This window comes from Hemiscyllium ocellatum, chromosome 1 (genome assembly GCF_020745735.1).
Source record: "Hemiscyllium ocellatum isolate sHemOce1 chromosome 1, sHemOce1.pat.X.cur, whole genome shotgun sequence".
In the NCBI taxonomy this organism is placed as follows: domain Eukaryota; kingdom Metazoa; phylum Chordata; class Chondrichthyes; order Orectolobiformes; family Hemiscylliidae; genus Hemiscyllium; species Hemiscyllium ocellatum.
Window position 1 is genome coordinate 132,667,585 of NC_083401.1, and position 24,783 is coordinate 132,692,367.

Consider the following 24,783-nt stretch of genomic DNA (forward strand, 5'->3'; position numbering starts at 1 on the left):
CATCTGGTTCCTTGCTATAGATTTATTGTCTCAGTTTTAGCCATTAATTTGTATGCTGTAAGTTATTGTGCAGTTAGTTAATTTATCTTCAGTGTTTGTTTCAATTGCTTGATTTTAACGGTCCTTTTGTGTTCTTTTGTACCTACGCTTATTCCTTACCTTCAGACATATGTTATTTTCACCAGATCCTTCCCCCAACTGTTTTCCACAACCATCTCACTGATGCAAAATTCTATACACAGCCCTATCGATACTTTGTGGGACACAGATCTCATTCACTCTTGTTCTTATGGGGTCCATCCCAGCATTATTGAGGTTTTCCTATCTGAGGAGAAAGTGAGGACTGCAGATGCTGGAGACTAGAGTTGAAAAATGTGGTGCTGGAGAAACACAGCAAGTCAGGCACCATCCGAGGAGCAGGAGAATCGACATTTCGGGCATAAGCCCTTCTTCAGGAATGAGGCTGGTGTGCCAGGCGGGCTGAGACAAAATGCTGGGGGGTGGGAATTCGGGGGAGGGGCGCTGGAAATATGATAGGTAGAAGGGGGTGGGGGCAGAGAGGTCGGGAAGAAGATTGTAGGTCAAGGGGGCGGTGCTGAATCCGGGAGTTGGGACTGAGATAAGGTGGGGGGGGGGAGGGGGGAATGAGGAAGCTGAAGAAATCTACATTCATCCCGTGTGGTTGGAGGGTTCCTAGGCAGAAGATGAGGCGCTCTTCCTGCAGGCATTGTGTGGTCAGGGTCTGGCGATGGAGGAGGCCAAGGACCTGCATGTCCTTGGCAGAGTGGGAGTTAAAGTGTTCAGCCATGGGATGGTTGTGTTAGTTGGTGCAGGTGTCCCAGAGGTGATCCCTGAAACGTTCCGTAAGTAGGCGGCCTGTCTCCCCAAAGTAGAGGAGACCACATCGGGTGCAATGGATACAGTAAATGATGTGTGTGGAGGTGCAGGTGAATTTGCGACGGATATGGAAGGATCTATTGGGGCCTTGGAGGGAGGTGTGGGCGCAAGTTTTGCACTTCTTGCGGTTGCAGGGGAAGGTGCAGGGAGTGGAGGTTGGGTTGGTGGGGGATGTGGACCTGACGAGGGAGTCACGGAGGGAGTGGTCTCTCCGGAACGCTGATAGGGGTGGGGAGGGAAATCTATCCCTGGTGGTGGGGTCTGTTTGGAGGTGGCGGAAATGACCCGCCATTTCCGCCACCTCCAAATAGACCCCACCACCAGGGATAGATTTCCCTCCCCACCCCTATCGGTGTTCCGGAGAGACCACGCCCTCTGTGACTCCCTTGTCAGGTCCACATCCCCCACCAACCCAACCTCCACTCCCTGCACCTTCCCCTGCAACCGCAAGAAGTGTAAAACTTGCGCCCACACCTCCCCCCTCACCTCCCTCCAAGGCCCCAATGGATCCTTCCATATCCGTTGCAAATTGACCTGCATCTCCACTCATCATTTACTGTATCCGTTGCACCCGATGTGGTCTCCTCTACACTGGGGAGACAGGCCGCCTACTTGCAGAACGTTTCAAGGAACACCACTGGGACACCCGCACCAACCAACCCAACCGTCCTGTGGCTGAACACTAACTCCCCCTCCCACTCCGCCAAGGACATGCAGGTCCTTGGCCTCCTCCATCACCACCTAGGAACCCTCCAACCACACTGGATAAATGTAGATTTCTCCAGCTTCCTCATTTCCCTTCTCCCCCACTTCCCCCTCCCCCGCTTATCTCAGTTTCAAACCCTGGATTCAGCACCACCCTCTTGACCTAAAATCATCTTCCCGACCACTCCGCCCCCACCCTCTCTCCGGCCTCTCACCCTCACCCTCACCTCCTTCCACCAATCGTATTCCCAGCGCCTTTTATCTCAGCCCGTCTGGCACACCAGTCTCATTCCTGAAGAAGGGCTTATGCCTGAAATGTTGATTCTCCTGCTCATCGGATGCTGCCTGGCCTACTGTGATTTTCCAGCACCACATCTTTCAACTCTGTTTTCCTATCTGTGTACTGCTGTCAATGTTCGATTAATGGAACCTCTGGGCAGCACGGTGGCTCAGTGGTTAGCACTGCTGCCTCACAGTGCTAGGGACCCAGGTTTGATTCCAGCCTCTGGCAACTGTCTGTGAAGTTTGCACATTCTCCATGTCTGCGTAGGTTTCCTCCGGGTGCTCCTGTTTCCTCCCACAATCCACAGATGTGCAGGTTAAGTGAATTGGCCATGCTAAATTGCCCATTGCTTTAGGTGCATTAGTCAGGAGTAAATGTCGGGAAATTTACTGGGTGGGTTCCTCTTTGGAGGGTTGGTGTGGACTTGTTGGGCCGAAGGGCCTGTTTCCATACTGTAGGAAATCTAATCTAATCTGTCCTTTTCGTGAGTCTTTCAGAAGTGCATTCTTCTTCCTTTTATCTTTGTCACCTTATTACAAATATTGCCTTCTAATTGCTTAAATTCAATGCTGTTCCTTCACACAAATGATTAAACCAACAATTATACTTCTAATTAAACCAAAAGACCTTTCACTTTAGTAGAGTATGGAGTATTTCTTTTCTCGTATGTGAAAGGTTGAAATCTTGGTGTTTTGCAACAATCCTTTTTTGGTGATAAGATGGGACCTTGACATTTTTTACTGTGTGGAGATCTCATATTTGTACGATAACAAGTTGTCCACTTGCTGGTTTGATCTGTAGAATATATGGCTCCAAAATGTTGAACATCCTTGATGTATCTAATGCATAGAAGTAAAATGATTTGAAATATATGTTACTTTATGTCTGTAGCCATGGGGAAAAGAAAATTACATTCCTTGTTGCCTTTCTTTTAGAGAGGAGAAATCAGTAATTTCCAATATCTCATGCATCTGAACACATTAGCAGGCAGATCCTATAATGACTTGATGCAGTATCCCGTGTTCCCATGGATTCTTGCAGACTATGATTCTGAGGTATGAAGACTTTTGAAATCAATATTCAATGAAGAAAAATTAGTTTATACCTTAATGAATTTTAGTAAACAATAGTTATTAGCTACATCATGGTCTTGGTTTCATTTTGCAAGTGTGGATGTTTCCAACACAGTCCATCCTTAGTTTCACAGTGCAGTTTGATAGTGCTGATTGCTTTCTAACCTACTTCAGAGATAATTAAGAGTCATTGGTGGATAGTTTTCATTCCCTGATTTTTAATCCTTTCATAACCTTGCCCAAAGGATTTATGCTATGAAACCGCCACCAAACCGCTCCAGTTTTGCCTCACGTTCTTCCTTTGTGATGCTTGTTCAAGCCAGTTAGTCTTAAACAAGCGCTTGACCATCTGCTTTAATACATACCTATGTGGCTCAGTCAAAACCTTTTGAGAACACACCTACAAAGCACCTTGGGATATCCTATAAAAATTCAAGCAATTGCTGTCATGGACTAGTTGGCATTTTACAATTATCCGGTAGGTTATAGAACATAGAAAAATACAGCGCAGGACAGGCCCTTCGGCCCTCGATGTTGCGCCAACCCAAGCCCACCTAATCTACACTAGCCACTATCCTCCGTATGCCTATCCAATGCCCGTTTAAATGCCCAAAAAGAAGGAGAGTCCACCACTGCTACTGGCAGGGCATTCCATGAACTCACGACACGCTGAGTAAAGAATCTACCCCTAACATCTGTCCTATACCTACCTCCCCTTAATTTAAAGCTATGCCCCCTCGTAATAGCTGACTCCATACGCGGAAAAAGGTTCTCACTGTCAACCCTATCTAAACCCCTAATCATCTTGTACACCTCTATCAAGTCACCCCTAAACCTTCTTTTCTCCAATGAAAACAGCCCCAAGTGCCTCAGCCTTTCCTCATACGATCTTCCTACCATACCAGGCAACATCCTGGTAAACCTTCTCTGCACCCGTTCCAGTGCTTCCACATCCTTCCTATAGTATGGCGACCAAAACTGCACACAATACTCCAGATGCTGCTGCACCAGAGTCTTATACAACTGCAACATGACCTCAGGACTCCGGAACTCAATTCCTCTACCAATAAAAGCCAGTACGCCATATGCCTTCTTCACAGCACTATTTACCTGGGTGGCAACTTTCAGAGATCTGTGTACATGGATACCAAGATCCCTCTGCTCATCCACACTACCAAGTATCCAACCATTAGCCCAGTACTCCATCTTCTTGTTACTCTTACCAAAGTGAACCACTTCACACTTACCTACATTGAACTCCATTTGCCACTTTTCTGCACAGCTCTGCAGCTTATCTATATCCCACTGTAACCTGCCACATCCTTCCCCACTGTCAACAACTCCACCGACTTTCGTATCATCTGCAAACTTGCTCACCTAACCTTCTAGCCCCTCCTCCAGGTCATTTATAAAAACGGCAAACAGCAATGGTCCCAAAACAGATCCTTGCAGAACACCGCTAGTAACTGCACTCTAAGATGAACTTTTACCATCAACTCTGTCGTCTTCCAGCCAGCCAATTCCTAATCCAAACCTCTAACGCACCCTCAATGCCATACCTCCTTATTTTTTGCAGTAGCCTTCCATGGGGAACCTTATCAAACGTCTTACTAAAATCTATATACACCACATCTACCGCTTTACCCTTGTCCACCTCCTTAATCACCTTCTCAATTCAATAAGGTTTGTGAGGCACGACCTGCCCTTCACAAAACCATGCTGACTATCCTTGATCACATTATTCCTATCCAGATATTCATAAATCCTATCCCTTACAATTCTCTCTAAGACTTTGCCCACAACAGAGTGAGACTCACCAGCCTATAGTTACTAGGGTTATCCCTACTCCCCTTCTTGAACAAGGGAACCGCATTTGCTACCCTCCCGTCATCTGGCACTATTCCTGTAGACAACGAGGACATAAAAATCAAGACCAATGGCTCTGCAATCTCCTCCTTTGATACCCATAGAATCCTAGGATAAATGCCATCAGGCCCAGGGGACTTATCTATTTTCAGCCTTTCCAGACTTTCCAACACCTCTTCCCTACATACCTCAAAGCCATCCATTCTAATTAATTGTGACTCAATATTCACATCGGCAACAATGTCCTGTTCCTGAGTGAATACTGACAAAAAGTATTCATTCAGTGTCTCTTCAGCCTCCACGCACAACTTCCCACTACTATCCTTGACTGGACCTATTTATACCCTAGTCATTCTTTTATTCCTGACATACCTATAGAAAGCCTTTGGGTTTTCCCTAATCCTACAAACCAAGGACTTTCCATGTCCCCTCCTTGCTGCTCTTAGCTCTCTCTTTAGATCCTTTCTGGCTACCTTATAACACTCAATCGCCCCAATTGAACCTTCATGCCTCATCTTTACATAGGCCTCCCTCTTCCCTTTCACAAGGGATTCCAATTCCTTATTAAACCACGGCTCCCTCACACAACCCTTTCCTCTCTGCCTGACAGGTTATATTTAAAATTTTTTTTTTTAAGTATGGATTCCTATTCTCAAACTACCCATGGGATCATCTAGTTCTGCATAATCACTACTAAGCCTTCACAATATTGGGAATATTTAGAAACATGTCCTAACTTCCAAAGGCTCAGCATTTCATGTCTATTTAGGGACATGTTTTAAATGCAGACCTGACTGAACATTATTGATGTTACAGTTACCAGTTTGTTAGGTCCAGATTTCACATGCAAAGGAAATTAGAAATTGAATTGTAACAGAAGATTGAACTAACGAATATTGATGTATTTTAAACCTTATTATAATAATTGCTTTCTCATTCAACCCACCAAAGCAATACTGTACTAATTTGTTTACTAAATATTCAAAAGTAAGTACTTGTAAGTAATTCCTTTTCTTTATATAGGAACTCGATCTTGCAAATCCTAAAACATTTCGGAACCTGGCTAAACCGATGGGGGCTCAGACTGATGAGAGATTAGCTCAATATAAGAAACGGTATAAGGACTGGGAAGATCCAAATGGTAAAGTTCTTTATAGAGACAGAAGTATGATTCTATTTGCATGCTGTGTAAATAAATGAAGAACTGTTTCTGTTTTTGCTAGTGGTTTGCCTGACTTATGCCATTCAATTTTTCATGAACAGCCACCTTAATGTTTTGATATAGCAACAAGATGTTAAACTGGATGAAAGAATTCTTTAAATGGAATTTTATGGAACATTATGTATGTGGATGTTTGTTATTTGCTTTGTTAAAAAAAACTTGTTGAGCTATTTGCTTTGTTTAAAAAAACTTGTGTTGGTGATTTTGAATTTAATTGTGGATAATGTTTGTTCTGCTCTTAAATCCTAGGTGAAACTCCAGCATATCACTATGGCACACACTATTCTTCTGCCATGATTGTAGCTTCTTATTTAGTAAGAATGGAGCCATTCACCCAAATATTTCTCCGGCTCCAGGTAACTAACATGCACTTCAGTTATTCAATTTGTAATTACTTTATCACCACCTTCAGACTAATGTGTCCAGTCTTAAATTTAAAGGTACAGTATTTCTTCATTGCTAAATTTTCACCATGTTATTTGTTGGTGTCATTCTCCTTTCACAGGGTGGCCATTTTGATCTTGCTGATCGAATGTTTCACAGTGTACGAGAGGCCTGGTATTCTGCATCCAAACACAACATGGCTGATGTAAAAGAACTCATTCCAGAATTCTTTTATCTTCCAGAGTTCCTTCTAAACTCCAACAACTTTGATCTAGGTATGGTGTGCATGTGAGCATAGCAATTTTAGAAAGGTACACTGTCTCACATTATCAACAATAAGCTATACTTGAAGGGACCTCAGCGTAAAACTAAGACTGCAGTATAATACATCCAATTCTCCAGACTCTAGCAACCTTCTTTACAAGAAATATAAGGTTATATGTTATGAATATTGAATTTTATCGCAACATATTTAGATTTTTTTTGAAATATGGTCACTTTTGCATTGTAGGTATCTAGAATTTTATAGTACAGAATAAGGATGTCCAACACATCATGTCTGTACGTGCTCCTGAAAGAGCTACCTAGCTAGTGCCACACTGCATCCCTATCTTTTTAGCACTTAACCTTCATCACTTTCAAAATGTGACAACCAATTTTCATTTGGCAAGAAGATGCTGTCAGTGTAATTTATTTTATTGCTATTGATTGTGAAATAAATATAGTCAAGGATTTTTGTGGAATACTGAATTGGAATATCTTCTGCCCATGAGACTGAACAGTCAGGCCCAAGCTTTAATGTCTCACCTAAAATTCTGCCATATCCCTAGAGATTATGAAGAGCTTTCCTGAGTTGAAACATTGTCTTTATGTTTTAATATAGGTTTTATTCATCCATAGGAGCACTCAGGTACAAAAAAAATTAATCTAGATATCCATAGGGGTATGTTTCTGTTTGTTGGCAGATTTTCTGAGCAGGGATTCTTTTCTTTCCTGAACACCTTCCCCTGTCACTCTCATCCTGGGATTCCCAAATGCAAGTGTCTCTGGTGCTCAAACTAATATGTTTCACTCACCTTCCCACAGTTTTCTAATAGGCATATTAATAACATGCAATTCCACCTACCCATACCCCATGAGACATCAGAGTAAATGTCTTGGTCGCACAGGTTTTAAGGAATGCCTAAAAAGAGGAGGGGCAGAGAGGTTTAAAAATGGAATTCCAGCACTTATGGCTCAGGTAGGTGTAGGCATGCCCACCAATCACGGAACAGTTAAAATCATCAGTCCTCAACAGGCCAGAATTAGAGGAGCTCGGGTATCTAGGAAGATTGGGGAGCTGGAGATGGTGACAGAGGTGGAGAAGTACAGGGCAATGGGGAAATTAAAACATTTGTTTTTTTAAAGTAGTATTTCTTAGCTAGAACTCAGTGTAGATCAGCAAGCAAATGGGTGAAGAGGGTTTGTTGGGAGTTCACAAAGAAGCAAAGTTTTGAATGACCTGATATTATAGGCTAAAACACGTGCCACTTTGGTACCATTGCAGCAGTGGAAACATGATGAGGGAATCAAACATATAATTCTGAAAAAGATTGCTTCAAATTTAGGAAGTGACAAGATGCTGAAGGATTTTGAAGAGGAATGGGAGATGTAGATTGGATGGTAGTTTACAAGAATAGAGGACGGAGGTTAGTATTTGAGAGTAGTGACAATGCAGATTAGAAGGAACAGTGCCTGAGAAAAATATTAATATGAGAGCCAGGAAGGGAAATTGGATGACAATAGTTTAGGGAGTATTGGATTAAGAGAGCAGGAAGTAAATCTGATCGATAGTGTGATCTTGGAGAGAATGAGGGGAGGTGAGAAAAAAAACATAGAAAGGATACAAGTTCAGGGCCAGTGCAGAGAAGTGAATATTTTAAAGGAGTTTTAACCTGGTGAGTGAGGAGAAGAGAAAGCAGCGGCAAATTAACTGGACAAAACAATCAGAGGTCCTCGCTTGTTCGAGGTGAAATTGGAGGAAATGACAGAGAGAAGAACTAAAGAAGACAGTTTGCAGAAAACGGAGCCAGAGTGACCTTTGTATTCCAGGAGCAGTGAACAGTTTTTGCCGGTAATGCTAGGGCCTGACATTGCTTTGAGGTCCAGGCGTATTTTGTGGTTTTGTAGATGTTTGCTTGAGATTAGGGGTTAAAATGCAGTAGAATGTGCTATTAATGAAAGGCCTTAAATGAACCAGTTTGGAGAAATTAAGCCATATACCCTGGCACCTAGATTACTATGGAGTCTCACATATGCAAATATGTAAGTGAATAGATGCAAGCTTGCTGCTGATGGAGGAGATGGAGCAGAATGGAGATGATCCTGGGCATCAGTCCAGAAAGACCCTTGAAGGTCTGTATGAGTTACAGGCAGCAACCAAAAACTCCTCCCTCTCCTCCTTCCCTCATACACATGCACATATGCGTGAGTGCATGCAAGCAAACACATCCCTTTGTGTGCACAGTGAAGTTGTGGCTTTCATCTTTAGCAAGGGAATGGAAAGTTAACTAGAGATCTAACTGCCTGTGGTAATATAAAATTACTCTCTATGAACTTAATCACATGCTTTTCTGATGCTTTGAAAGCCTGCAGAATAATCAGCTAAATTTAGATCATTTGAGAAATTTGTATGACAGGATATAGGTTGTACAAAGTAGATCACGTAGCCATGTCATGGATGCATCAATTTTTACAAAGTTTTCAACTTTGTAGCTCTCATGAGATGTTGTTTGTGTTGGATATGAGTCTAGACTTCTTGCTCAAAAAGCACATTGCAGAACACTGAAGTAAAATCATTTCTCATATTGATATGTGTTGATACTTAGTGCAAATATTATTTGCATTTCGCCTCTGTCAGGACAGATATTAAATCATGATTACACAATTTGATATCCTGAAGGAGAAGAAGTGCTTTCAGGAATCATATCTGGGAAATTGTATGTGTGCAACCAAATATTTCCAGCTTAAGTGAAATTATTATCTATGTTCCCAAGAATTCAAAAGGTGCATTAAACCAACACTCTGCTTGGAACCTTTGATCATTACTTATTTAGGAACTTAGAAATAGGAGCATGAGTAGGACATTCAGCACATTGAGCCTGTTTCACAATTCAGTACGATCATGGCTAATCATCTGACTCATTATCCTGTTCCCACTTTCTACCTATACCCTTTGATCCCTTTAGTCCTAAGAGCTATATCTAACAAACTTGTTGAAAGCATAAATGCTTCAACCTCACGGTTTTCTGTGACAGAGAATTCCACAGGTTCACCACTCTGTGGGTAAAGACATTTCTCCTCATCTCAGTCCTGAATGGTCTACACCATATCCATATGCTGTCATCCCCAGTTCTGGACACCCTGGGCATTCGGAACATCTTTCCTGTGGTTTTCTTGTCTAGTCCTGTTCAAGTTTTATAAGTTTCTTTGAGATTTTCCCTCATTTTTCTAAACGCCAGTAAATATAGTCCTAACTGATCTAGTCTCTTCATACATCTGTCCCGCCATCCCAGAAAGCAGTCTAGAAAATCCCGTTGCACTCTCCGCAGAGCATCCTTCCTCAGATAAGGAAACCAAAATTAGACTCTGTACTCCAGGTGTGGTCTCACCAAGGCCCTATAAATTTGCAGCAAAACATCCCTTCTCCTGTACTTGAATCCTCTTGCTACGAAGGCCAACATACAATTTGCCTTTCTCACTGCCAGATGCACCTGCATGTTTACTTTCAGTAACTAATGTACAAAAGCACCCAGGTTTTGTGGCACCTCCCTCTTTCCAAATCATGGACGGCACGGTGACACAGTGGTTAGCACTGTTGCCTCACAGCGCCTGAGACCCAGGTTCAATTCCCGCCTCAGGCGACTGACTGTGTGGAGTTTGCACATTCTCCCCGTGTCTGCGTGGGTTTCTCCCGGGTGCTCCGGTTTCCTCCCACACTCCAAAAATGTGCAGGTTAGGTGAATTGGCCACGCTAAATTGCCCGTAGTGTTAGGTACAGGGGTAAATGTAGGGGTATGGGTCTGGGTGGGTGCGCTTCGGCGGGTCGGTGTGGACTTGTTGGGCTGAAGGGCCTGTTTCCACACTGTAAGTAATCTAATCTAATCTAATCTAAAAAAAAAGAACTGCCTTCCAGTTTTTGCTGCCAAAGCAGCTGACCTTACATTTTTGCACATTGTACTTTATCTACCAGGTCTTTGTCCACTCACTCAATGTCGGGGTAATTACTTAGTCTGAGACTTTGAGACGTGCTTCAAGAAGCTTTAGTTTTTATGAATTCACAGAGAGGATGCTACAATCATCACTGTCTCACAGTACTCTCTCAAACAGAATGTTCAATCTAAATTTATACAATGATACAAACAACTTTGATTTCATTCCGCAACCAAGGAATGTTGAGTACAATAATTCAAAGTAAAGATAAGCACAGCAAAATTACTCGTTTTGTTCCCGATTTGCTCAAGGACAAAGAAACGAATGAGGTTTACATATACTCCGTATATTTCATCAAACTATAATCACACAACCTCCATTTTTATCTCTTGTAGTATTTTTCCACTACAGCTGAGAGCCAAGATACCTTTTACCTTGGTCAAGTATCCCATCATGCAGCAATATCCCAAGTTCTTACTACTTCCACACTCCTTATTCAAATCTCAATGAAACATCTCTGTGCCCTAATCTTAGCTAAATCATTGATATATATTGTGTACAGCTGGGGTTCAAGCACTGATCCCTGTCTGCCACATGCAAAAAGTGGGTTGGTCAGCTCAGTTGGCTGGATTGCTGGTGTGCAATGCAGAATGACACCAACATTTTGGATTCAATTCCCACACTGGCTGATATTACAGGAAATGACCCCACCTCCCTCCTCAATGTTTTCCCTCACCTGCGACATGATGACCCTCAGGTTAAACCACCACCAGTTGTGTGTCTCTAATGAGAGAGCAGCCTATGGTCTGGTAGACTATGTTAACTTGCTTTTTCTTTTTTACAAAGAAAAAGACCCATTTAATCCAATTCTTTGTTTTCTGCCTGCCACCCATTCTCTATCCATGTCAGTACACTGCCCCCAATACCACGTGTTTCAATTTTGTATGCTTCTCGCAAAATTCCAGGAGATTTGTCAAGCATGACTACTTTCATAACTTCATCCTAAATTTGTCAAATCCTGTCACTGTGCTTTGCTATTAATCTTTTAAAATTCCCTCTCGTACTTTCCATGACCACTTCTTTCGGTATTCTTAGATGTAACTTACCAAGCCCTAGTTTTTAATTCCACTAATTTCGCCAAAACTAATTCCTAATTAAGACTGATTTCCTTCAGTTTCTCCCTCTCACTGGTCCCTATGTTCTCCAATATTTTTAGGATGTCATTTGTGTACTGTTATGTGAGCACAGACCAAAATATACATTTAATTGGTCTGCCATTTCTCTGTCCCCCATTATAACTTATCCTGTTTCTGATTATAAGGAACCTTTGTCTTTTCTTCATATACCTATAGAATTTTTCTTTTCTTCATATTGCTATAGAAGTTTGTACAATCACTGTATGTTCCCCACAAGCTTACCCTCTTATTCTGTCCCTTTGCCTCCCTTGCTGAAATCTGAAGTGCTGTCATGCCTCACATCTGCTTTTATTTTGTTTGGCTAATTGCTATCCCATTTCTTTAGATTTTATATTATCTATAATTACCCTTGTGGGCCATGGAAAAGCCATTTTCCAGTTTTATTTTAGTGCCCAGAAAGAATGAACAATTGTTACAGTTCCTGCATGCACTCTTTATATGTTTGCCATTTCATACCCATTGTCATCCCTTTAATTAACATTCCCAATTTATCATAGCCAGCTCACACCTCATTGTTTTCTTTATTTAGATTCACGACTCTAGTTTCATAATAACTACATCTCTCTCCATCTTAAAGAAGATTTCTATCATATTATGGTCACTCTTCCCCATGGTCTCGCACAACTAGATTGTCAGAATTCCTTTCTTATCACACAATGCCTAATCTGGGATAGCTTGCTCTCTCAGTTAGTTAGTTCCTCAACAAAATCCTCTCTCTCTGTCACTCCAATAATTCCTTCTTTACACTATTATTGCTGTTTTGATTTCCTCAATCTATACACAGATTAAAGTAACCCATAATTACAGATATACCTTTTATTGCTTACATCTCTAGTTTCCTACTTAATATCTTTCCTAATATTATCCCTACAGTTTGGGGATTTATGCACAATCCTCGCTATTGTTTCTGCCGATTAGTGTATCTAAGGTGTATCCGTACAGATTCCACTTCATTGGAGCTAGTATCCTTCCTCACTGTTTTGCTAATTCACTCTTTAATCAACAATGTTACTTCATATCCTTTTCCTTTTCTTCCATTCTGAAAAGGATTGCTGGACCCTAAACATTGACTCTGATTTCTTGCTACAGAAGCTGCCAGGCCCTGCTGAATTTTTCCAATAATTTCTGTTTTTGTTCCTTTTACTTTGTTTATGGTTCTGTATCGTGATAGACATATTTGCTATAAAATTGGTATTGTTTTGTAATAATGTTTACAAATGATGAATGTTCTCTCTTCCATACCTAGGTTATAAGCAGAATGGCATAAAATTAGGAGATGTGTTGTTGCCACCGTGGGCCAAAGGGGACCCAAGAGAATTCATCAGAGTTCATCGTCAGGTAATACTGGCAACAGTATTAACCTTTCAATATTCTGTGTTATGTATTACTTAGCACTGTGAATCTTGAGTGAAGAACATTGTGTTAATTTTAAATATTTGCACTTCACATTTGAGGATGCTATATACTCTGTTTTAAACAACATTGATCAAACCTATATGTTATACTTGTATTATTATAGTAAATGCAATATTTAAATAGCGGTGATTGCTAAATTATTGTAGCTCTGACTTTCCATTTTCATAATGCTGAGTTACCAGGATGTCCAACACATCGGGATGTTTCCTTCCACTTTGGAATACCAGGCAAAATCCCATCCAATAGTCGATTGTAGGAACCTTCAGAGAAGAGGGTAGTGCATTTGTAATGTCACTAGACTAATAATTCAAAGGCTCAGGTTAATGCTGTGGGCGTTAGTTCAAATCCTGAATTGTCAATTGGTGGAAGTTAAATTCAGTTTGTAAAGCCTGCTGTTGAAAACTAGTTTCTGTAATGGTGACCATTGAACTTCCATTAAATATCATATAAATCCATTTGGTTTGCTAATATCCTTTAGGAAGAAAATTTGCCATCCCTGCCTGGTTCAACCCACAGCTCTGTTTTTCTCATAACTAGCCTCTGAAATGACCTAGCAAGCCTTTAGGTTCATGGCAAGAATGGATGTGCGCATGTGTCTGTCTTTCCAGTGATACCCAAACCCTGTCAAAGTGTGCAGAAAATCTTAATTTTTGTTTCTTAATCAGATCCAGTAGAACTGCCTCTGCAGTCTAACAGCTTTATCATAATATTTAAGCTGGGCCAGCAAATTTAACTTCTCGTTTAATAGAAAATGGATCCATCTGGCATTGAATGCCCCTCCTGTTGGCAATATTGACATGTTGGATTATATAGGTTATTGATGGTATTGCAGGTATTCCAAATTTATAAATATTTGGAACAATTGTATAATGCAGTATCTTCATATTTTTGTACTTTGAAATAAAACAGTTGTATTTACTATTAGGTAAAAGACTTCACTTCTATAAACAAAGTCAGATATTGATATTTTAAATAGATGCTCGGTTTACATTAAATAGATGCTGGTTAACATCACCAGTTCCTCTTAATGCTGTGATTTTCATTTCTGCCTTTGTTTCAGGCATTGGAATGTGACTATGTCAGTTCACACTTACATGAATGGATCGACTTGATCTTTGGTTACAAGCAGCAAGGTGCACCTGCGGTCGAAGCAGTCAATGTCTTCCATCATCTGTTTTACGAAGGGCAGGTGGACATTTATAATATTAATGATCCACTAAAGGAAACTGCAACTATTGGCTTTATCAATAATTTTGGACAAATTCCCAAACAGGTATGTTACATTGCGTGGCACATAACACATCTTCCAAGCTAGATCATTGCAGCACTGACATAACCAGCCTCCCATCTTGCACATTCCACAAGCTTAACTTTGTCTAAAACTGTGGGGTCAATATCCTAACCTACATCCAATCTAGTTCCATCACTTGCACTGGCTAACTTACTTTAGGTTTCTAACTCTCAATACTTAATTTTAAAATTCTGATCCTTGAGTTCAGTTCCCTTTCTGACTTTGTACTCTCTATCTTTTTACCCTCCAATAAGCTTAATGAGTTCTGCCTTCCTCCACCTCCACCTGTGTATGTCATATTTCTTTCATTCATAGAACATAGATGACAAGAATGTGGGCGTAGAAGGATGGGTTAGTAAATTTGTGGATGCTACTAAGATAGGCATAGCTGTGGATAGTGCCGAAGGATGTTGTGGGTTTCGGAGGGACTTAGATAAGATGCAGAGCTGGGCTGAGAAGTGACAAATGGAGTTTACTGAGGAAAAGAGTGAGGTAGTTCAGTTCGGAAGAAGTAATAGGATTGCAGAGTACTAGGCTAATGGTAAAAATCTTGGCAGTGTTGATGAACAGAGATATCTCGGTGTCCAGGTGCCTAAATCCCTGAAAGTTGTCACCCAAGTTGATGGGGTTGTTAAGAAAGATATAGTGTGTCGGCCCTCAAAGTTGTACTGACCTGTGAATTAATCTAATGCCAATCTAACCTACACCGTTCCATTATTATCCATATGTATGTCTAGTTCCCATTTAAATGCCCTTAATGTTGGTGTGTCTACAACTGTTACAGGCAGGCTGTTCCACGCCCCTGCTACTCTGAGTAAAGAAACTACCTCTGATTTGTGTCCTAAACCATATCACCCTTCAATTTAAAGCTACGTCCCCTCATGTTAACCTTCACCATCTGAGGAAAAAGGCTCTCACTGTCCATCCTATCTAACCCTCTTATTATCTTATACATCTCAATTAAGTCACCTCTCAACCTTATTCTCTCCGATGAAAACACCCTCCGTTCCTTCAGCCTTTCCTATAAGATGTTCCTTCCATACCAGGTAACATCCTAGTAAATCTCCTCTGACCTCTTTCCATAGCTTCCACACCCTTCCTATAATGCGGTGACCAGAACTGCACGCAATAGTCCAGGTGCGGCCTTACCAGTCTCTTGTACAGCATGCCCTCATGGCTTCAAAACTCAATCCTCCTACCAATAGATGCCAGCACACTATATCTATCTTAACCCTATCAACCTTGGTGGCAACTTTCAGGGATTTATGCAGCTGGACACTGAGATCTCTCTGTTCATCTACACTGCCAAGAATTTTACGATTAGCCCAGTACTCTGCATTCCTATTAGTTCTTCCGAAGTGAACTACCTCATGCTCTTCCACATTAAACTCCATTTGCCACTTCTCAGCCCAACCCTGCATCTTGTCTATGTCCTTCCTGTAAACCACAACATCCTTCGGCACTATCCACTGCTCTGCCTACCTTGGTGTCATCCGCAAATTTATTAACCCATCCTTGTATGCCCACATCCAGGTCATTTATAAAACTGACAAACAACAGTGGCCCCAAAACAGATCCTTGCGGTAACTGTACTCCAGGATGAACATTCCCTATCAGCCACCATTCGCTGTGTTCGTTCTTTCAGCTAGCCAATTTCTAATCCAAACTGCTAAATTACCTTCAATCCCAAAACTCCTTATTTTGTGCAATAGTCTACTGTGTGGAAGCTTATCAAATGCCTTACTGAAATCCATATACACCGCAACAACGGCTTACTTTCATCCCCTGATTTGTCACCTCCTTGAAGAACTCAATAAGGTTAGTGACCAAACCTTCACAAAATCATGTTGACTATCCCTCATCACATTATTCCCGGCCAGATGATTATAAACATGTCTCTTATAACCTTTTCCAACACCTTACCCACAACCAAAGTAAAGCTCACTGGCCTATAATTACCACCTCCACTTCTTAAACAAGGGAACAGCATTTACTATCCTTCAGTCTTCTGGCACTACTCCTGTCAACAATGATGACATAGACATTGAGGCCAAAGGCTCTATAATATCCTCCCTAGCTTCCCAGAGAATCCGAGGACAAATCGCATCCAGCCCCAGGCTCTTATCTTTTTTCAGATCTTCCAAAATTGCTAACATTCCGTCAATGGGGTTACCATGTTTTCAATCATCTATATCCAAAGCTGCTGGAATCCCAACACTAAACGTCTCCACATTTATACTTCTCTTTAAAGACTCTCCATAGAACGTACATCCTTGATCAAGCCTTTATTCACCATTTCTAATATCATTTAGCTAAATGTCAGATTTATTTGGTTTTTTAAATTGATTTTTCTTTGAATTGCTTAGGTCCTTCTACTGTTGCAGTCAGTAATACTAGGCTTTTACTTTGTTAATTTTTGATTTACATCAAGTCTAGCTATAAAAATATCCTTTTTTTAAATAAATAAATGCCTTTTCTTTTGGATTGGAGGCTATTTCTCTGAACTACATGAATTCTGTACTCCTCATCTCTCAGCCTTTGAAAGTATACTGAATCACTTTGAAGTCAAAGGACCTCCTATAAGAGAATTCAGTCATTTGAATTGCCCCAACAACCAAGCATTGTCTACCTGTATGGTTTTTGGATGACAGTTCCAGAAGACTCTGACATTATACATAAAATAATTTGAAACACACTGTAGTTTAAAATCTTCATATGCTTATCCAAGCTTAGTTCATTACAAATGTTACAAAGTTAGTTCAGAGTGTTTTTTTTTAAGGGAAAGAAATAGAATAATGTTAGACAAATACAGGTTATAACCAATCATTCTTGAATCTGTAGAATCCATACAGTGTGGATGCAGGCCATTAGGCCCAGTAAGTCCACACTGACTCTCCAAAGAGCATCCCACCCAGACTCACTCCTCTACCTTATCCCTGTAACCCTGCATTTCCTGTGGCTAATCCACCGAACGTTCGTATCTTTTGGATTGTGGGAGGAAACTGGAACACCCGGAGGAAACCCAAACACATGGGGAGAATGTGCAAACGCTACACAGTCACCTGAGGCTGGAATTGAACCTACGTCCCTGGTGCTGTGAAGCAGCAGTGCTAATCATTGTGTCAGCCCTCACATAATCCTCTCTGAATTATGAAAATTCAGACAAGTAGTCAGTAAATAATATTTGGTTGGATCTATATGTCAAGAGAACCTATTGAAGATAATAAAACTGATTGTGTAATTATTACAAAAAAAACACAGGGTCTCTCTAGTCAGAAAGAATTATGGGAAAGACAATAATTAAGTATATGTAATCTGTGTATGGCGAATTGTTTCTGCTTTGGGTCCAAACGCTTGTATTACTGTGTGAAAACGAAACAATAAATGATTAATTTTCTCATGTAAACTGTTAGTTAAATTACTGTTTGTTCTAATGACTAAATTTTAAAAATGTGATATATTTTGAAGAGAAAAATTCCAATAATTTTAAAATATTTTCGAGATATTTTTGTGTTCTGTAATCATGCTAAAAGCTTTCCTTTTTCTTAATGGGCACATACAAGTGGAAAATCTCTCCAGAGCATCTACTAAAGTATAAAATGATCTTCAATAAGCAAATTGAAAAGGCATAAAATATTGCACTGAAGCAATAAAATGTAGTTAACGTGCTTAAACATACTTCTGTTCATTTCTTGCAGCTTTTTAAAAAACCTCATCCACCAAAGCGAACACGTAGCCGGAATAATGGAGAACCATCTGGTGTACCAACCTCTCTGAGCTGTACCACTGACAAGATCTTCTTTCATCATTTGGATAATCTCCGACCATCTTTGGCACCTGTTAAAGGTGATACCTGTTTTAAAGCTTGTTTGTGTTTTCTGAGGAGTATCTGTTTTAAAAAAAATGCCAGAAATCGTTTCAATTTTTTTTAGAAACTTATTATTTAATTGTATTTAAACATGATCACTGATAAAAACTACTTTTACCTTACTCTTCCTATCTTGATTTAAAATTATCAAGAATCCTGCCTATTTATGCATTTATGGCAAGTGGTTCATTACAAAAGAAAGTTAGTCTGTCATTGTCCTTCATTTAATTCCCAAATTACTTAGAAATTCCCAAGCCCACCTGCATCTGTGAGATGTTTTTCTTTTGCTGCACCAGCCTGTTGTGCCTCTAAGAGTTTACGTGAAACTGAACTGAGACAGTGTAAGCTTTACAATATATAAAGGCCAGCAGGGTGACTCATTGGTTAGCACTGCTGCTTTACAGCACCAGGGGTTCAGGTGGTTAGTCTGTGTGAAGTTTGCACATTCTCTGTGTTTGCATGGGTTTCCTCCAGGTGCTCCGGTTTCTTCCCACATTCTATAGATGTGCAGGTTAGATGAGTTGGCTATGCTAAATTGCCCATAGTGTCCTTGGATGTGTAGGTTAGGTGGAATCGAGGGTTACAGAAATAGGTCAGGGGATGTGAGTCTGGATGGGATGCTCTTTGGAGCGTCAGTGTGGACCTAATGGCCTGTTTCCATAGTGTAGGGATTCTATGAACTAGCTTTTTGGATGTAGGAAATTTAAACCATCAGATAGTGACTTGTCAAAGAATAGGAATTTGAAGTTAAATGTGTGTCAAAATTTGGCATTAATTATGTGCTACTTGTTAGATCCATCAAGGAATAGTGAAATACAGGGCATTCAGTTAATTAAGACTGTACAGCATACAAGTGACATAGATTTTGAGCTCCAGCTGAAAGTTCAATGCTGTGCCTTTGTGTGAATTGTAAAATATGCCTTTATTCATGTGCTGTACAACCTCCCCTTCTATCCATACAGTGCCAAAAATGGATAGATTATACGGACATTAAGCTTAAAAGTAGCCTCTTCTCATGATTTTTTTCTTTCTACAGAACTGAAGGAACCAGTGGGACAGATCATTTTTACAGAAAAAGGTGTTCTAGCAGTAGAACAAAACAAAGTACTAATTCCTCCCAGTTGGAACAAGACATTTGCCTGGGGATATGCAGATCTCAGTTGCAGAGTTGCAAATTATGAATCTGACAAGGTGTGTAACTAGAATTTTATTAAATACAGCTGTCTTCCCACATAATGCTATTCTAGAGGATATGGGGCAAAACATATGTGAAATGGTTATTCTCTTTCAAGTAGTTTTGGCTTTGTTGTCAATTTCAGTCTGGGTGAATTCTTAAAAGGAAAGATTGTTCTTAATTTTTTGCATCTATTTCTGAATTTTCAAATGTACATAATCTCTATATCCTTGGCCTTTTAGACTGTTCCAATAGAGCTCTATTACCTTGAGGAATATCATCTCAATTGCACACTTTACAACATCTGGACTCAACACTAACTTCAAGTTCAAAATTAAAGCTTTAGCCATATACTTTGGATTGTTGCTGTAAAGTTTCTTTTGATCATTCATGACCATTTCTCCCTGCAGGCTATCAAGTTGCTTTCACATTGGTGTAAAGGTGCACAAAATGTAATAGAACACAAGAATAATTTGTGGTCGGCACGGTGGCACAGTGGTTAGCACTGCTGCCTCACAGTGCCTGAGACCTGGGTTCAATTCCCGACTCAGGCGACTGTCTGCGTGGGGTTTCCTCCGGGTGCTCCAGTTTCCTCCCACAGTCCAAAGATGTGCGGGTCAGGTGAATTGGCCATGCTAAATTGCCCGTAGTGTTAGGTAAGGGGTAAATGTAGGGGTATGGGTGGGTTGCGCTTCAGCGGGTCAGTGTGGACTTGTTGGGCCAAAGGGCCTGTTTCCACACTGTAAGTCTAATCTAATTGTTCTTGATTAAAATAAATAAAGCAATACATTAAAATATGTTACCTAAACAAGATAAGTGCTATTACATAGCATCTTTCATGAGCTCTATCCTAAATCAATCATCAACTAGAGAAGAGCCTTTGAGGTGTAATCATGTCTGCAGCATAGGCAAGTGTTGCAGCCAATTTGTATACAACAAAATTCAGCAATCAGTGCGGTGATAACTAATTTGTTAATGATATTATGTGATGAATAATTGCTCACCAGGGGACCTTATCTGCTGCTGTTTTTAAAAAAAATAAATTCCATGGCTATTCTAGAGTGGGCAGACAAACTCTCTGTTTATTATCTGATCCTCAGGACTGCTTCTATACAGCACTCATTTACTGCAGTACTTATGTATCTTCCGAGGTTATGTGTTTAAAATTCTGGACGTACTGAACCTGAGGATGGCTCCTATTTTGTGTTTAATGATGTTGCCCATGCTGAAAGATTTTTTTATACACTTAAAATATCATATTTTAATTTGAGACTTATAATCGTATTTACAACATCAAGTGTTGTGTTTTACTGTGGTATATTTCCTATTTCCTTTATAGGCTTTGATAGTATATGAATGCCTGAGCGAATGGGGACAGATTTTCTGTGCAATTTGTCCCAACCCTAAATTGGTTGTTACTGGAGGAACAAGTACTACGATCTGTGTTTGGGAAATGGGTACCTCCAAGGAGAAAGCTAAAGCACTGATCCTGAAACAGGTAATTCAGTCAATATAGTATTGTATATTTTGGTCTTAGAAAAAATAAGGTAACTATACTCAACCCTAAGGACATTATTATTGCTATTGTCATTTGGGAGGCTTCTCTGAAGTCCTGTGTTGTCACTTTAAAATTATGTATTATGTAATGAAAATTCCCTTCCAGGATATTCTTCAGTAAACAGGTTGTTTTTAGTACTGTCTCTAGACACATCATGCAATGGTTTCTTTTAGTTAGAACTATCCAGTCAATATTATCAACTGCTCACTGGGAACCAAAAGCAAAACCATGAGCCCTAAAAAGGTACAGTTGACCAATGACCCCACAGTTATGCTACTGATGCAATAAATAGAAAATCTTTGCCTGGTGTCTCTCTGGTCTTCGTGCTCCATATGTAAAAAAGATGTATGCGGACCTCATAAGTCAGGGTTTCATGAATAATATTGAATTATATTTCCTTTCAAATGAATAAAAAGCTTGGGAGTTTCTTGAATTTGTGATCATATCAATTTTCCTTAAATTTATTTGAAAATGTCCTTTGGAAATTTGACTTAAAACTGATTAATCTCTCTTGTTGTACATGGGAAATTAAAATCATTTGGCCTTTAAAAAAAAAATCAGTAGAAATAATTGTAACAATGCTTGCAGATATAACTCTGCTATTAACATGTCATTTACTTTTAAATTATATTTGTACACTGTGTCCCACTTAGCCAACAACTATATATGTCAATTTGAAGCAGAATCATTGGTTTTCAACATCTTAGATTTTCTGTTAGTCTATGCTGAAGAGTTTCAAAACTGCCATGCCACTGTGGCTGTTAAATGTGATTATTTTGCTTGAATACTTTAAAGTTGCTTGATAATGTCATTGTAATGGACACTGAGGTAAAATGGTTATTTGAAACCAGATACAATATTCTGGTAAAGAATGAGGATTTATAAAACCACGGTACACAGTTATGCATTCAGAAGTTAATTTTGTATTGCCATTATACATTTCTATTTAATATATTATGAAAAATACCTAAATGAATTGTAATACAAACCTTTCTGCCACTTTTGACAGTGCAATTACTGTGTAAAAAGTTTGCATAAACTTGTTAAAAACTGGCAGTTATAACATCAAAGGTTTTTGATAAGTATGGTTGATATAAGTTGACATAATAAATGTGGCCATTAGGATTTGACTGCAGAAGTTGGCACAAAAGTTGACACATATGACAGTAGAAATTAAAGTTCTGTGCACAGTAAATGTTTTATGTACATGAATAATATCAATAGCCATTTGATAGTTTAGAACTTGAATATTACTGAGAGTAGATAAATTTCGTTGAACCTTTTCATCTGCATTCATCAGGACATTCTGCAGGAATAGCAGTTCAAAGGTAAAACCAGCATTTATGGTAGATTGCTGATTGTTTAGCAAATGGACTCTGGTAGAGGTATTCCCACAGAGGACATGCCCACCAGTACTGATTGATATTTAACAGCCAGGTTTAAACGTTAAATCAAGCAGTTTGACTCCAATAAGTCAGAGCATTTGAGAAATCAACTAGCAAATAGCTGTCACTGATTTTGTTGAGCTGAAGTAGGCGCAGTGAGTATACATGTTTTCTCTGCCTTCAAACAACAGGCCCTGTATATTAATATACATAGATTCCAATACACACAAGTGTGCCACACTGCAAACCCAATTGACAATCCTAAATTGGTTATCAGTGTAATTCATTGCATGCTCAGGATTATCCAAACATCCATTTGCAAACATGGATTATGTTGAGGTTGTCATCACCAATATCGAAAGGTACCAGATTTCCTGCAATTAGTAAAGAGCAGCAACAGTTTGTGAACTGTTCACTTCAATAGTAATAATAAAGGCACCAAAGGAGAGCTTCCTCTTTACATCCACTCACCCCTTAGATGCCATTAATGTTAGGATTTAGTGCTTGGTTCAGGTCAAAACCTGCCCTGTCTTTAAGTTAATGACAGCAGGAAAATAAAATTACTTCAATTAATGGGATTGAGTTAATATGACTGGATTTCCAATCACCTGTGTAATGGATAGATTTAGCAACTATGTATATTTAGAGAGAATTTTACTCATTCAAAAATCTATCTTCAGATATCTCAATCATAATGTGTTCAGGAAAGAAGTTAAATGCCCCAACAGTGACGCATTATCTTGGTTATTTCCCAAACCCATGAAGTTAATTTATTTTCAAATAGAAGTACATTGAAATCCACCAAAAAGAGTATAACTAATTTCTATACAGAAATAAATATGTTACAGGTTCGGTGGGACTTTTACAACATGGGAGAAGAGACCTCTGAAGCAGATTGAGAATCTTGCTATAGAGTTCTCATCCCATGTACCTCCATCACCAAAATTGACTTTAGCATTTCAAAAATAAAATTCATATTTCTGACAAATGTGTCAGATGGAATCCTATAATCTGAAATGTTGCAGTTTCTCTCATCAAATCTGGTCTAGCTACTGAGTGTTTCCAGCATTTTCAATGCTTTAATTTCAAACTTCTAGCATTGGTAGTATTTTGTTTTTATTACAAGTCTTTAAAATTTAGTCATAGTAAGTTTATAGTATCAATGTTGCCTCATTTTGCTCTGTTTTAGGCACTCCATGGGCACACAGATGCAGTTACTTGTTTGACTACTTCTTCAGCCTATCACATAATAGTCAGTGGATCACGAGATCGCACGTGTATCATTTGGGACTTGAATAAACTGTCTTTTGTCACACAACTGCGAGGCCACAAGGCACCAGTGTCTGCTTTATGTATTAATGAATTAACAGTAAGTACTGGATTTTATCCTAACCATCTACGAGTTGTGATTGATAGAAGCAGTGACAAGATTATTGAAAGTTTGCTGCCTTAGTGCAATGTTTTCTGCTCTTAAAGTTATACCTTAAATATTCAAGAAAATGACTGGGATGCTATCCCCTATGATGAGAGGAATTAAACTTAAAAGTAAGGATATTCTTCAGGTATACAAGGCTTTTGTAAGACCACTTCTAAAATACTTTGAGTAGTTTTGGTCTCCTTACTTGAAAAAGAATGAAAATGCATTGGAAGCATTTGAGGAGATTTATTAGATTGATACTTGGAATGAGCGGGTTAGTCTAGGAGAATAGGTCGGACAGGTTAAGTTTGTTTCAGCTGGAGTTTAGAAATGCGAGAGGTAATTTGATTGAAGTGCATAAAATCCTAAATGGCTCTGACAAAGTGGACTTGGAAAAGACGTTTCTTCTTGTGAATCAATTCAGAACTACAGAGCATTGTTTTAACATTAACGTTGCCTTTCAAGGCAGCGATGAGGAAGGAGGTTTTCCTCTGAGACATTGGAAGTGGTCTATTGAATATTTTTAAGATGGAGATGGATAAGTTCTTGTTAAACAGGGAATTGCGTGTTATCTGAGGTAGATCGGAGTGTAGAATTCGGATCATAACCAGATCAATCATGATTTTTTAAAAAATTATTCACTCAAAGGATGTTAATGCCACTGGCTGGGCCAGCATTTATTGTCATCCTTAATTGCCCAGAGGGTAGTTAACAATCGACCTCATTGCTGTTATCAGGCTCAGGTGTTCAAATGACCTGCTTCTGCTTTGATTTTGTATATTTGTATTAGCATTGATGAAGGCAAAGATAATCAATAGCCTCAAACCTAAACAGCGTGACTGCGATTCTAGTACTTC

General features: G+C 39.6%; 1 protein-coding gene across 6 annotated transcripts in view; it reads left to right on the top strand.

Annotated features, from left to right (window-relative positions):
- wdfy3 (WD repeat and FYVE domain containing 3) overlaps positions 1-24,783 on the top strand; it is a 400,898-nt gene that overhangs the window by 353,218 nt on the left and 22,897 nt on the right. For all 6 annotated transcript variants that reach the window (XM_060826089.1, XM_060826126.1, XM_060826116.1 and 3 more), the window contains 10 exons: positions 2,821-2,940; positions 5,848-5,965; positions 6,296-6,402; positions 6,552-6,701; positions 13,060-13,155; positions 14,294-14,506; positions 18,223-18,370; positions 19,429-19,583; positions 20,906-21,064; positions 23,699-23,878. In XM_060826089.1, the coding sequence (XP_060682072.1) occupies positions 2,821-2,940; positions 5,848-5,965; positions 6,296-6,402; positions 6,552-6,701; positions 13,060-13,155; positions 14,294-14,506; positions 18,223-18,370; positions 19,429-19,583; positions 20,906-21,064; positions 23,699-23,878 (1,446 nt within the window). The remainder of the gene's footprint in view (positions 1-2,820; positions 2,941-5,847; positions 5,966-6,295; positions 6,403-6,551; positions 6,702-13,059; positions 13,156-14,293; positions 14,507-18,222; positions 18,371-19,428; positions 19,584-20,905; positions 21,065-23,698; positions 23,879-24,783) is intronic.